At 35.4% G+C, this 14574-nt stretch overlaps 1 protein-coding gene across 1 annotated transcript; it reads left to right on the top strand.

Annotated features, from left to right (window-relative positions):
• Nucleotides 1-512: 512 nt before the first annotated feature.
• LOC109448870 (cysteine-rich secretory protein 2) lies at nt 513-12167 on the top strand. Its single transcript, XM_074333993.1, has 8 exons — nt 513-566; nt 5356-5478; nt 7624-7711; nt 8727-8732; nt 8857-9002; nt 9899-9993; nt 10769-10854; nt 11994-12167. Exons 1-8 carry the CDS (start codon nt 513-515, stop codon nt 12119-12121), a joined length of 726 nt encoding a protein of 241 aa, XP_074190094.1. The 3' UTR covers nt 12122-12167.
• Nucleotides 12168-14574: the final 2407 nt, after the last annotated feature.

Genomic DNA, 14574 nt, shown 5'->3' with positions numbered 1-14574 from the left:
CTTAAGAGGATTTATACTTCTTAAGAGGTATCCAATGGTATTACTTTGGTGCATAACCTTGCATATCTGCAACTTACTTTTTTCACTGGTACATTAAAGACTATGATGACTCAGAGAGAATTTTTTTTAAACAAGGCTTTAAATTAAGTTTCTCACAATTGGAGAGGCTCATCACATGAATTATTACAGATCAGTTTTACTTTTTAGCCTTTGGGTCTCAAATTCTTGTCTTTCTAAAGTATTAAGAAAAGTCGCTGCTATATTCCTGGTTCCAGTCTAAGAATGGGTAACACAGGAATAAAGCCTACATTCATTTGTAAATTAAGAATGAGACTGATTTTTATTAAGAAAAACTGTCCATCTTACCAAGAAAATCTATTCTCATAGAAAAGTTTCAATCTACGCAAAGTTATGTGAATCCATTCCTTAGAATTATAATCAGTTTTTTCCTAAAGTAAGCTATTTTTATTTATTCATAAGTCTCATAAATGCTTCATTTCTTCTCAGAGACAATGATGTTGGTGAGCATATGTTTTGTGGTACTGCTGCAACAAGCTGCAGGCATGGTAAGGATTTCACTTACAAGACAGATTTTATGCTCTACTAAGAGGGCTGCCTTACCCATAGCTCATGGTGAATGTTAAATCAATAAGATGATGGTTGCAAATCTCCTGGGATGGGAAGCAAAAAGAACTATTCTCTCATCACATAATGTACTTTGGTTCACACCGTGTATCTTTAAAGCAATCGGTAACTTTTTTTACTGATTAACACTACTGAGCAATAAGACAGTGGGTCAGCAAGGAGCATCAGATAAGAAGCATAGCATGAATCTGAAGTATAAAATTAACTCACTACTTGCCTTAAAGGAATTCCTTTTTATCATGAATAGGTTGTTTAATTGAAGGACTTAACATGTGCTTGAAGATTTAGTCTCTAGACCCAGAAAAGTTTCTATTTGATATTACGAAGTCCTAAACAACAGTTCAAAAATGAAACTATAATTTGGCTTCCAAATTTTAGCTCAATAAATTTCAATTTAGTTGAATTCATCAACCACTTATGTAGTGTCTATTTTAGCAGACATAGTGCTAGACGCCAGGGATAGCGCAATAAATAAAATTAATATAGTCACTGTCCACGTAACACTTCAAAGTAGTAGAGGATTTATGAGTCAATAGGCAAAATAGAAAGTATAGCAAGTGCATTGTGAAGGCAAACATGACGTCCTGAGGAATATTATGACTGAATATTTGCTATTAAAAAAAAAAAAATTCTAAGCATTTTGTATTTTCATCTCATTTAGGCCTCATGATAATACAATTAGTAGGATTTAGACCAGTAAAGAGAGAGGGTAGCAGTAGAGAAAGGAAAGTATTTGAGGAAAAGGTTAAGGTTTGAAGTGTAACAAATAAAAGAGAGAGAGTGCATGAGAGTCTGAGAATAAGCCAGTTTGGAGTAGGAAGAAGTAAGAGACAGTCATGTTTGGTGGGGTTAGAAGAGATGTACTATGGGATGAGGTTGGAGTAATAAAAGGAGGCTCAGGTCCCATGGGCCTTATAAGCAATGTTAAGTGCAATCAGAGAGTGTCCGAATTAGAGAGTGATGTAGTCAGAATTGCATTTCAGAAAGATCACTCCATCATAGGGCAGGGACAAGACTGGAGGTAGGGAGACTAGTTAGGAACTTGTTCAGTCATGTAGATAATAAACCACAAGAGTGGCCTATACTTGACTATGGGAGTGAGACTCTAATTCCAAAGTAGAAGCTATAGGACATAGAGATTGGTTGGACCTGGAATGTGAGGAGCGGGTGGCAACATCACTGGCTGACTGGCGATGCTATGCACCCGCATAGGGAGCATCTGATGATGATCAGGCTCTGAGAGGAGCCAAGAATGAATTCATCTGGGGCAGGTAGGTTTCAGGTGAGGCGTAAATAAGATCTGAGCTAGAGATAGAGGTTTAGGGATCATCGGCATATTAATGGCATTGAAACTATAAAAGTGGAAAATGCATGAAGTGAAAAGGAGAAGGGACCTAGGAAAGGATTGTGAAGCATACTGATACTTAAGGGTGAGCCAGAGGAAGGGAAGCTGAAAAGGAAAGAGACTGAGAAGAAAGAGAAGAAATAAGAGCGTCACAAAGCCAAGGGGAAAGTGATTCAAGAAGAAGTATATATGCAACATTTCCCCAAGCTACTGAAACAAGTAAGATAAAGAATGAAAAGTTTCCATTATATTTACCACTGATGAGGTTGTGATGGTCTTGGCATATGCCAGTTCAGTTGGTGGTGGGGACAGAAGACAGAGTGCAGCAGGATGAGAAGCAAATGGAAAGTGAGCAAGAGAAAGATATGAGCTTTGAGAGAAGAAAGACATATCCCTCTCCTTGCCAACAGGGAAAATTCAAACAAGAAACGTGAGGTCTGGCCTATAAGTGTCTACTTCCTCTTTCCCTCCTTGGGAGAGAAGCCTTGGCAGCTTTACTATAAGATCAAGTAAGTTAGGCTGTACCAGAAGAAAGAAAGTCGGTTTATACCCTTGAAACTGACTATTATAATTTGATTTCTGTACTTATTTAAAGGGATAGTGTGTTTTACTTCTAGAGAAATCAAGCATTTTGTACACTAGAAAGTTATTTGAGGAAACCAAAAAGAATAATAATACAACTTCCATATTTCTCAAAAGACAATAAGTAAAACTAACTTTAAAGTTCAGAAGTGCTATTTCCTAATTGCTAATTGCATTTTAGGTGCCAGTGTGTTGACCTGGAAAGACCCGAGGATTTATTTAGTGCCAAATAATTTGGTTCAAGTTCAGGCTTCTTTGCTCACTGATTTTATAAGTTTAAATAGGAGATTTTTAACATATCTAATTTCCAGGGCCCACATCTGTAAAATGGGCATAGAATTTTAGTCAATGTAGCCATTTATTCTGAGCAATACCTATTAAGGAGTGGTTTATCTGGTCTGGAGTATCTCTAAACCTTATTTTTTTTTTTTCAATTTTTAGTGGGAATAATAATTCTTACCACATGTGTTGAGAACTAAATTATATAATAGTACTTCCATAAAGTAAAAATGTAAGTTATTTCACAGTTTTTTTTTAAGATGTAAAGAAAATGTGACAGTATGCTGATGAATACTATGAATATCAGCAAGGTTGATTATAAAGGATCTGCTATTTAGTACTCACAGTGTTGGCTTCTAGAAAACCTATGGCACCTACCAAGGATCTCAGTTATTATTTGCTTTTGGCTTCTTTTCTTAATGGTGTGAGCTATATCTTCAAGGGTATATTTGGCATGTAGCCCTATTGTTATCCACATAGCACTTAAAACATAAATGACTATTTTTGCTGCTTTGTGTTTAGTAAATGTGTAATTGGAAAAGCAAAAGTAGTGCATATGAGAAGGTGAATGTGAGGTGATGTCTAAGTAAAAGGTTGCAGTAAACAAAAAAATTAGATATTAATTCAGTTATTTACACAACCTTGTCCAGCTTTAATAGTGGACTTAATATACTCAAATGCTTATGAATCCTCTGAAATTATATTTCAGAATGTCCTTTCTTTTGCCAAGTGCTTCATTGATTTTTGACCAGTGAGTCAAAAGAGGTTATTAATAAATCCAAAGAATAAGAAAAACACAAGTGCACTGATAGCAAAATGCTTAATGCGGTAAGCTATTTTCTAAAGAAACAATGGTAGCTTCCATATGTTGCTCTCATCATTAAAATAGAGCCTATAAGCACAAGGGATATGCTATCTGTTTATTAATTTGCACTTCCAAATGTAGAGTAATTGGGTTTTGGATACCATGAAAAAAGAGATTCTTATATAACTCCGTTAACCTTTCTGAATCTCCTTTTTTAATGGGTAAAATAAAGGAGGTTTTTCACTCAGAGTTTAGACAGGGAACAGAATTCGACACACATGTTTTGCTTTGTGTTGTTCCAGCTTTATTGGGATATTACTGACACAGAACACTGTGTAAGTTTAAAGTGTATGAGTATTGATTTGATATACTTAACATATTGCAAAATGATTACCACCATCGCTTTAGCTAACACCTCCATCATACCACATAATTACCATTTCTTTTCTTCAACACAGATGTTTTGAATGAATGGGCTTTAATGACGCAATATTTACAGAGGAAGGAGCAGGGTTAAAGGAACAAAGAGAGCGGCTAGAAGTACTGGAAGCCTTTCAGCCGCTAGGCCTGCAGGTCTGAAGGAAGAGATAATAAATAGTAGGCTCAAAATGGAGGTATCTCCTCTCAGAGATGGAGTGTAGAAGTAGGGAGGAAGTGGGCAAGAAATACCCTGACCTCTAGCCCCTCCCACCCTGTGTTCTGCTACCAGTGGCTCCCTTTGGCTCAATAGATGGAGAAAGCACAAGACAAAGGCGCCTCGGTGGTGCAGGCCAGAAGGATCAGCTTCAGGGCAGAGAAGGGGAGACAGTGCACGGGTTGGGTGGTACAGCAAACTGGAAAGAACCAGCACATTTACCAAGTGATTTCTGGGGTTTCTTTCAGTGTTAATAGTCCATAATTTTTTCATGAGTAACTTTTCCATTTCATAAATAAATGCTGCCTCCTAATTATGCCCTTATTAAGACAGAAAAGGACATCTTTTGAGGTCGGTTTAAACATAAATGTGCACACTATTCATAATCTTTATATGATAATGAATCTAATTGGTACCCCATATTTTTTTATCTAAACAATATCTGGACATATTATAGTCTCTTTCTATTTCACTGTATATATTTTTAAGCCTGAAATTCTCCATAGTTTGAGTATATATTTTTTGCTGGCTATCATATTCTCTTTTTGCAGAATTCTAGGTACTATTTGTTTTCTATTGGATTTTCTGGTACGAATTAGGACACAGATGAGGGCTTTAAACTCTTGCATGTTATGAGATAAGATCATGTGCAAACAGGTCTCATGGATCACATTAATTTACTGTTAAAGGCAAAAAATATGGTGATATTCAAAAGGACAGGCCCAAGTTCCCCACAACAGTGCACGGGTTGGGTGGTACAGCAAACTGGAAAGAACCAGCACATTTACCAAGTGATTTCAATGACAGACTATTGATTCTCAAAGAATGGTCCCTGAGAACTTGTTGGAAATGCAAATTCTCTGACCCCACCTAGTCTCCTGAAACAAAAACTCTGGGGAGTGGAGCCCAGCAATCTATGTTAACAAGCCCTCTGGGTAAGTTTGATGTTACAGTTGGAGAACACAAAACTAAACATTTTTAGTAACTTCCATGTTAAAATCTGTTGTTTTGTTATTTTTATTTTCAATATTATAACATTATTCTACTTTTTCCTTCATTTTGAAGCCAAATATCTCAGGTTTCTCTTTATTGAGCACCAAAGATCCATCAGTCCAAAGGGAGATTATTAACAAGCACAATGACCTTAGAAGAATGGCACACCCCAGTGCCTGTAACATGCTTAAAATGGTAAGTTGTGTCTTGTTGATAGATCATTATCAGTTAGCATCTCACCAGTTAGCAAGGACAGTAAAGCAAGATCTATATGTGTAAAATACTTGAATCTGTGTATTTCACTAGAAAGTTGCCATATTGGCTGGTGGTTAAATGTAGCATACTGCATTTGAACTGAAAAACATCATATTGACTCTATCAGTATAGGATAAAGGTATAATTAATGGGCAGGTGATGTGGAAGAAACCTTGTAAATTACGTTACTTGAATAATTATGTGCCAAACTGCAAATGAAAACTTGAACTATATAATAAATCCAGTGTGTGGATCTGAACAATGAGAGTCTCACTCTTTGGCTATCCGCAGATAATATACTATAGAATGTGTACAGATTTGGACAACATATTAATAAAAGGCGTATACACAGAAGTTGTTGATTAGCAGCGTGGGGAGCCTGGAATCCAAAATATGATGAATAGGAGCTATTTAGACTAAATAAAGACTATCCCAGGAGAATAGGATAGTTCACTCTAGGCTAATTACTTAATCTGGAAGAGCGTCAGATTTGCTGTCTATTAGTGGAAATTATAATTCAAATTTTGCTACATCTTTGTGAGGATTAGCAGAGAAATAGTAGTATAAATACAATGCCAGGAACATATGGGATACTCACTAAAAATGAGTAACTGTTTCTCTTCCCGATTCAAGTATGTAAAATGTTATCATATGACAAATGAATTAAATTGGTTCTGAAGTTTCTAAAAGAGCTGAGCTAGAATCAACAAATCAAAGGTATTTGGAAGTTATACTATACCACAAGAGATCAAAAAGTCTATTTAGCAATTAGTGCTACAATGAGCTATCTTAAGAGGTACTGAACATATACTTCATTCACAGGGCAAAGGTGTATTTTTTGGAGGAGATTCCTAAATTAATTAGAAATAGGATCTGTTAACTTTCTGATTCATTCCATTTCTGAGACTCTGTAAACTATTGCTTAATCTAGGCTATGGGAAAGATTTTTCTACTGAGTCTTATGTTTAGCTTCATTTCTAAGCAAGAGTGCTGTGCGAATTGAACCGGTAAATACCTTATGACCATAATAAGTAATTGGCATTGCTTTCTCAGAGATATAAGATGTCTGCTTTTTTCTGAACATCTCTTCTCATCTTAGATTGGAACTTTTTTTTCTCTCTTGAAAGTAAAGTCTAGCAATCTTGGCTTAATTGTCTGAATTATGATAGTACTAAATTGTTCTTTACATTTATTTTCCTATGTTTTTTCTATTTTGCATATGAGATAAAGTTAAGTATTTATTTCCCATACATTTTTGTCCTTCACACTGTTATATTTCATATAGTACAACACAAACGTACTAATGCTTGCTATAGCATCTGGCAGTATATTGATATATACAGAGGAAGCCAAAAACATGTATGCACATTTTAAGAAAGGAAAAAACTATCAAAATTGTAATACTCAATAGGTACCAATAATAAAAGATGAATACAAGTCATGTTTGACTTCTGCAATTACAAGAGGTGCTCAAAGTGGTTACCATCAACATCCAGACCCTTCTGATTATGGCGAACTACTGCTACAGAAACGTTGACCAAAGTGTCCGTTTGTATATATTTTTTTGGCACCCTTGGTATATGAAGACTGCTGCAAATGCAATAGACATTGGGAGGGACAGCACATACTTAGTTCTCATTTCTAATTAAATAGCCATAGCCCCAAGCTAGTAAGCTAGCATGTATATATATATATATATATTTTTCTGGCTATCATATGGATATATGGAGATATATATATATATATATATATATATATATATATATATATATACACATACCTGTGATTATCCATCTAAAAGAGCATGCCTTGGTTTTGAAATGTTTATTTTGGTGCTGAGAAACTGGATGGCTATTTTCTTTCTCTAAAATATTTAATCTGTGATCCCATATAGAGAGATACTTCCTGATAACTGAGTCATTTAGGAAAGAGAGAAATGTATCTTTTGGTAGAACAATGGAAAAATAAGAAATACTAAAAATTATTCATCAAATAGGCATTTGCTTTCAATGTAATCATATAAATCATGGTTATCTCATAAAAGCATCATATTTTCATTTCTAAATTTTCCGCCCTCATTTCAAGACGTGGAATGACGAAGTTGCAAGGAATGCTGAAAAGTGGGCCAGCCAGTGCCGTTTGACTCACAGTACTCCAGAGAAACGGCAAATTAGCTGTAAGTCAAACTTCTTCAATGAATAATGTATCATTTTATAAAAAACAAAAATTAACTGAAAGTTACCAAAGTGGTGAAATATGGCAGTTTGGTGACCTAGTTTTTGTTTGTTAGTTTTAGGCTTATCACCTGGCCCTGGACACACCTACCTTGCTCCCTTTCCTGTATTCCTTTGTTTTCTTTCTTTAAACTCTTGTCCTAAAAATCTCATTATTTCTGCTCTCCAAGCCAAAAAATTCAAAATGAGTCTGAGTTAATGGTCAAAGGCAAAAGCTATGAGAGAGGAAAACAACAAAAAATTGTTTTGAATTTTTTTCCCTGAACTTCAGATAGATGCTCATTGTCCTTGTTTAGCCATAAGCCAAGTTTATTCTTGAAATCTAAAAAATCTTCCGCTTAATACATTGTAGTCAAAATTACTAGTCTACAAATTCCTAGTGAAAATAATGACTTCTTGTAATGTTACTTTCTAGAACATAAGTGTAAATTATGTTAATGCAGAATTAAATCTCTACCTCACTTCCAAGGCCCCACCTGTCCTCTCTACTCCAAGCGATTTTAGTCTTTTTTACTAAAATCTGGTCAGCTTCTTCCTCACCACAGAAATGCCATGGTCACTCCTGCATCCATGGCTCTGATTTAATTTTCCCACTGGATATCCTATCTATGTCTGGTCTACTATTTACTGCATGCTTCACATGTGCTCCTCTTATTTTGATAGCCAGCGCTCAAGAGGTCTAAATTATGTCTTTAGCATCTTTTAATATCCCCTCTATTCATACTATAAAGGCATAGCAGATAATCAATACTTGTTGATTAAGTATTAATCACTTTATTAGTGTTACCAAAATGATGACTGTGACCGTGTTAAGCTAGATAATCAGTTTGAAAATGAGTCATTATTTACATTTTTAAAAGAGCTATTCATAGGTCGAGGGTGGGGGATTACAATTCACAGATCAAAGCTTTTGAAATTGAAATTAGATTTCTCCAATAGATCAGTTAATGAGAGATGACTGTTCATCCTTGGTAGGTGATATTGATCGCAAGAATTGAAATAATGATATTCTAATAGTTTTTAGTGAGAATTCTTTGCAAGTGCTAGTTTAACTATCGGTTCCCTGTCTTTTTCTGATTTTTAGTTACTGGCTGTGGAGAGAATTTATTCATGTCCACTAATTTCACATCATGGGCAGATGTAATCCAATCTCTGTATGATGAAGTTAAAGATTTTAGATATGGAATTGGAAGTGTTCGAACAAACGCTAAAATTGGCCATTACACCCAGGTAAAAATGAACCGATAAAAGCTTAATGGTTTTTGTCCACTATCATCCCAGAATTACTTTTTCTCCTCAGTTTATTCTGGGAATGCCAACCACACATCTTAGCTATGCAATCTATATGTGAGCATGAAAGCCACTCTACAAAGTATGTGTTACCCGTTAATATATCTACAAGCATCCACCCACTATCTGTTGGATACCCATACTCATCTGGTCATTGTGACCTTGATTTACCAAAATGAATTTTTTAAATAACAGCTCTGGGAATAAAGTGATGGATTGACTTTAACTATATTTAAACAACACTAAATGACCTTTAAACAAGTCTTGAACTATTTTCTCTGGGCTAGTCACAGGGTGAAATGCTAAAGATAATCAAGAATATTAACTCATATGTAAATTATTTTTAAGTTGTTGAATAAGTATCATTTGTATTATATAATCACTAAAGAAAAGTTATATTGGGACCCCTAAGATTATCTACACACACAGACATGCACACACACACACACAAAACAAAACCAAAAAAAACAAAATCAACAAGGTTTCTTCTTTTTTCCTGCAAAAGTCAAATTGTCCTTGGTGACTTCCCCTTGTTGCCCAGTACCCCATTGTCCACATATTTATGAATTTGAGGATGATTCACTGTTATAACAAAGGTATTGTGACTATATAAAGCTTTCTTGGATGTTAAATGAAGTCCCATAGTTGGGAGAGATATTTTAAAAAGAATAATCACCAAGTTTAGAAATTTTAAAACTCGGAAGCCAATATTTTTCAGTTTTTAAAATTCCCTTCATGAATAACTTCTAATAGGGTATTAGAAAACAAATAAGTCACACAAGGTGAGCACTATAAATTTAATTAAAATGACTATATTTTAAACTTTTCACTTACAGCTTGTTTGGGCCACTTCCCACCAGCTTGGCTGTGCATTCGCCTACTGTCCTCACATGAATCTTCAATATTATTATGTTTGCCATTATTGCCCCGAGTAAGTACAGCACAAGGGACTGCTTTTGGCATGTGGCAGGCCAAATGGACTGCACCTTGAGCTATAATCCAACCTTTTTGATCAATCTGAAGTTATAGATAGGGTAGCTTCAAGGGGAGATTTGAGGGAGTTTTGAAGATAGGAGAAAATTGGGAAAGACAGGGAAGGACAAGCAGTACATTCTAAGGGGTGATAAAACCGTGGGGCTATTGTTAGATGGTGTATAGAGAATGGGCTCTGTGGTCTACAAGGTTCAAGTACAAATATTGGCTCTGTCACTTACTAGTTGTGTGGCCTTCAGTTCACCAATAACTTAACAACTTCCAGCTCCTTTTTCCTCTATATCGATAAAGAGGCAACAGGAATGCATTTCTTGCAGGGTTTTTCTAAAGATTAAATATAATAACTTATATTTAATGCCTAACAGTTCATGGCACATAATAGATCTTCAAAGACAGCAAATTTGTCCAATAAAGAAGAAATATTCTGTGAGCTGTCAATCCCTAAAATCCTTAGGAACCTTGCTACAAACCTGTCTTCTGGTGGCGTACCTTTAGTCTAGTGTAAAGGCAATGGAACCACATCTCCTTTTCTCTTCATATATTTAAATCATGCCAATTTACCTTGAAATTGTCTTTGTGGATCCAACCTTCAGAAATCTCTCTCTCCCTTTTCTGACCCCCTGTGATTCTTGCTGTATCTTCTACTCCTATGGCACAATCCTATATTTCTTAGTGTTGTCACTAATTCTGTCCTTCAAATATTCCATTGCCAGAGGAAACGTGAACTCCAAGATAACCCCATACAAACGAGGAGAACCCTGTGCAGACTGCACTGATCATTGTGATAATGGGCTTTGCAGTAAGTAATATCCATTCTGCATCTTTAAGTAGCGATGTCTAGACCTTGCTGAGTGTGACAGTCTCAGAATCTGCCCTACTATATGTATGACCTCATTCTGCTTCTTCACCCTCCTTTTCCTACTTCGGTCTTTTTGATCTTGGCAATAAAAACAGCCCTACAAATGGAAGTGGTAAGTTCAGCTGTTATGTGTGAGAGTGGTGATGACAAAAATAAGACAGATGTTGAAGTAATCATGCAGAGCAAAGTTAACCCAAGCCAAAGTGGAGATGAAGTTTCCCATGAGTCTTTCTAGTCAGTTAGCTCCTACTTTTTCTCAGTTGGGGAGCGGAAATGCAAAAGCGTAGAAACTAACCGATTCTACTATTTCAGATAAGGTCAGGCTTGATTTGTTTCCATCCCTAAATAAAAGCCAGGGAGTATATGAAAGGGAAACGTGGTGATGTTCTCCTCAGTATGGCCACCCCTATACACACACACACATACACACACACACACAGTAACACATTCTCTGTCCACTACACCAGTTGATTCCTCCCTAACAGCTGCATTTCAGGGGAATCAGTTACCTGAAAAAGAACTTTGGGCTATTTTAAGCACATATGTTGCAGATTCCAACCAATCTTCTATTAATCCTGGGACACTACATACACACGTAAGTACACATACCAGAGCCACTGATAGTATAGGACACTGTTTCTTTGTCTGGCTTGTTGAATAGGGTGTGAGTGGGGGTTTGATTTCCCATTTACACTGGCCTCTTTGTACAATCCACTCATTGCACAAGCAAATATGACAGCACACATACAAACACACATGCACACATACACACTGGGCTAAATAAACAACACCTGAGATAATTGGAAATTAAGTTTATTTCTGTTACTGTGCCCCTTGTTGGAACGTGGTAGGGAAATTTATCTGATTTCATAGACATCTGGGTTGTGTGAAACCTTTAACTGCTATATCAGGTATGTTTATTATGCAGTTTAAGACTATTACTTCTTAATGTATGTAGCGATCTATGAATAATACAATACAGAAAGAATAAATGGATTTTTCCTGGGATAATATAGTTTGGTATAACTAATACTTTAGTCCAAGAAGCAGCGTTTTATTTGTCTTTTATTTCATTTTAGCCAATGTCTGCATGCATGTGGATAAAGTCTTAAATTGTAACTCGTTGACCAGACAGCAAGGGTGTGATGCAGAAAACATAAAAGAAAAATGCAGAGCTACCTGTGAATGCCCTTTTGCAATAAAATAAAAGATACTTTAAGGGTAATCCTTCTTCTCAAGAGCAAAGTGACTCCATAAAGAAGAAAATTACTATAAAAATTTCATTGACTTCTTTTAAATGATCAAACAAGTTTTGAAAAAGTCTTCGATTAAATACATCCTCTTTCATCAATTAAATGTGCTAATATCAGAATAAAGAAAACCAGGTAATAAAAACAGCAAATTCAATTACTATGAACTATACATGAAAATGTAATGCTGAATCTAATAAATTCTTTACTCATCATAATTGTTAATATGTACTTACAGTTTTGTATAACTCTTATGAATAAATGTATTCAAAGATTCTAAAACAGAGGGCTCATAAACTCTTTTTTTCACTAAGGCATTAAAAAAAAGTCCATTGATGAGTGTGTGCCCCTGCACCCTTGAAGAGCTCTGTTTTCGCTGGCATCTATCGGCCAAAAATGACAAGAGAAGATGCTATTTCCAACACTAATTAAAAATATATGCATATCTAAGTCTGTTCGTAGAAATATGAAAGAAGTTGCTATAGTGATAATTTATAGACACTTATCAAGTTACTAGACCTAAATAAATTCACATATTTGGCCTCCTCAGTTTAGGGGGAGGCCGTGTTCCTAGAGAAAGGACCCAGCAATGCCATCATAATGTATTCCATGAACCTTTTGTCAAACCTTCCCTCAAAGAAACCTTGGCCATTTGTCAAGGTAACTGACAGGGAAAAACTGTTTTGTGGTTTATTAGATACTGACTTACTGCTGATATCTGAAGACCTAAAATAACCCCATAGTACATGGATCAGAATAGAACTCAGGTCAAGACAATGAAGTTTTGGCTCAAGTACATCTCAGAGTAGCTTCAGTAGGACTACAGATAGATCCTATGGGTAATTCTCCAGTTCCACACTAGAGAGTAAAAATCAGTATACTTAGACCTTCTCAAAATCCCCACATTGGTTCTTTGACCCAAAGATTAAGAGCTATCATGGTAGAGAGGACCAAGTGGAAGCTCCTGAATCTACCCATTCACTCCTAGCAACTTAGTTAACAAAAATAAACTCGAATGACTTGGGTACTGCAGAAATTTGTGTTACAACCAAGACAAAAAAATTCAGGGTCAAAGCTGTGTCCCTATCCTTATTTAATTTGCCTATTTGGCAGTGAAAAGGCAAGACGGCTTATGGATAGTAACTGTAGACTATCGCAAACTTAATCACATGTCAAAACAACAGATTTTCTCTAATAGTCTTAAAATTGTCCTTATTCTATAACAACTAGCAAAGATAGTCATATAAAGTTTCCCTCTATGTAGCAAGGAAAATAGTATATACAGAGGATACCAAAAACATGTATACACATTTTAAGAAAGGAAAAGACTATTAAAATTGCAATAGTCAATACATACCGATAACGAAAGATGAATAAAAATCACATTTGACTTCTGCAATTAAAAGAGGTGCTCAAAGTGGTTACCATCAGCATCCAGACACTTCTGATTATGGCACACTGATTACTCTATAAGCAACACTGACCAAAGTGTCCACTTGTACATATATTTTTTGGCACCCCCAGTTTATACCTTTACTATCTAATCTACCCTCCCCATAGTACTTGTAGTAACACCACTTTTCACAGATTCACATAATATGTTATTTATTGCCATAGTATATCATACTACTGTTTTAATATCTTTGGCAAAAAGGATAAGGTTTTGTGCATATTGGTTTTATGAAATATTTCAGATGTGATATAAAGATTAATATAATGAGCATACATATGTTCACCTGCCCGCTTAAGAAACAAAATATTGTAGAGTTGAAACTCCCTGTAACCCCCCTATTCTTCCTGCCTCTATCTTGAATTTGTTACTTATCACGCCATGAATATTATGGCATAGTTTTTCCATATGTGCATCCATAGATATATTTACTATTGTTTTTTATATTTCCAAATGTTATGCTCACTGTATACACTATCCATAGCTCATCTTTTATCTCAATATTATGTTTTTAGAGATTTATTCATTCTGACGCTATCAAGCTTTTCACATTCATGTTCACTTTTGTATAAATATTAAACTGTGTTCTCCAACACTATATATTCTTTCTCCTATTTGTGGCCATTTAGATTGTCTCCAATTTTTCACCATTACAAACAGGGTTACAGTGAACATTTTACACATATTTTTGTAAACATGCTCCAGCATTCTCTAGGACTAAAATCGTTGGGCCAAAGATAATTTGCATTTTCCTCTTTACTGGGACTTGCCTAAGTATTCTCCAGACTAGCAGACCAGTTTACATTCCCAGTAGTCGAAAATTGGATTTCCAGTTTCTCTAGATCCTTAAAACACTGGGTTTAATTGTACTTTTTAAAGTTTGCAAACATGAGACACTATTATGGTTTATTTTTTTTTATTCCTTTAACTATTAGTAAGGTTGCAAATATTTTCATATGT

This window comes from Rhinolophus sinicus, linkage group LG05 (assembly GCF_036562045.2).
Source record: "Rhinolophus sinicus isolate RSC01 linkage group LG05, ASM3656204v1, whole genome shotgun sequence".
In the NCBI taxonomy this organism is placed as follows: Eukaryota; Metazoa; Chordata; class Mammalia; order Chiroptera; family Rhinolophidae; genus Rhinolophus; species Rhinolophus sinicus.
This window is presented reverse-complemented; position numbering and strand designations above follow the sequence as displayed.

Coding starts and splice junctions, on each gene's coding strand:
- LOC109448870 (XM_074333993.1), top strand. CDS start 513: ATGATGTTGGTGAGCATATGTTTTGTGGTACTGCTGCAACAAGCTGCA. Junction 567..5,355: donor TGCAACAAGCTGCAGGCATG/GTAAGGATTTCA, acceptor TTCATTTTGAAG/CCAAATATCTCAGGTTTCTC. Junction 5,479..7,623: donor CCTGTAACATGCTTAAAATG/GTAAGTTGTGTC, acceptor CCTCATTTCAAG/ACGTGGAATGACGAAGTTGC.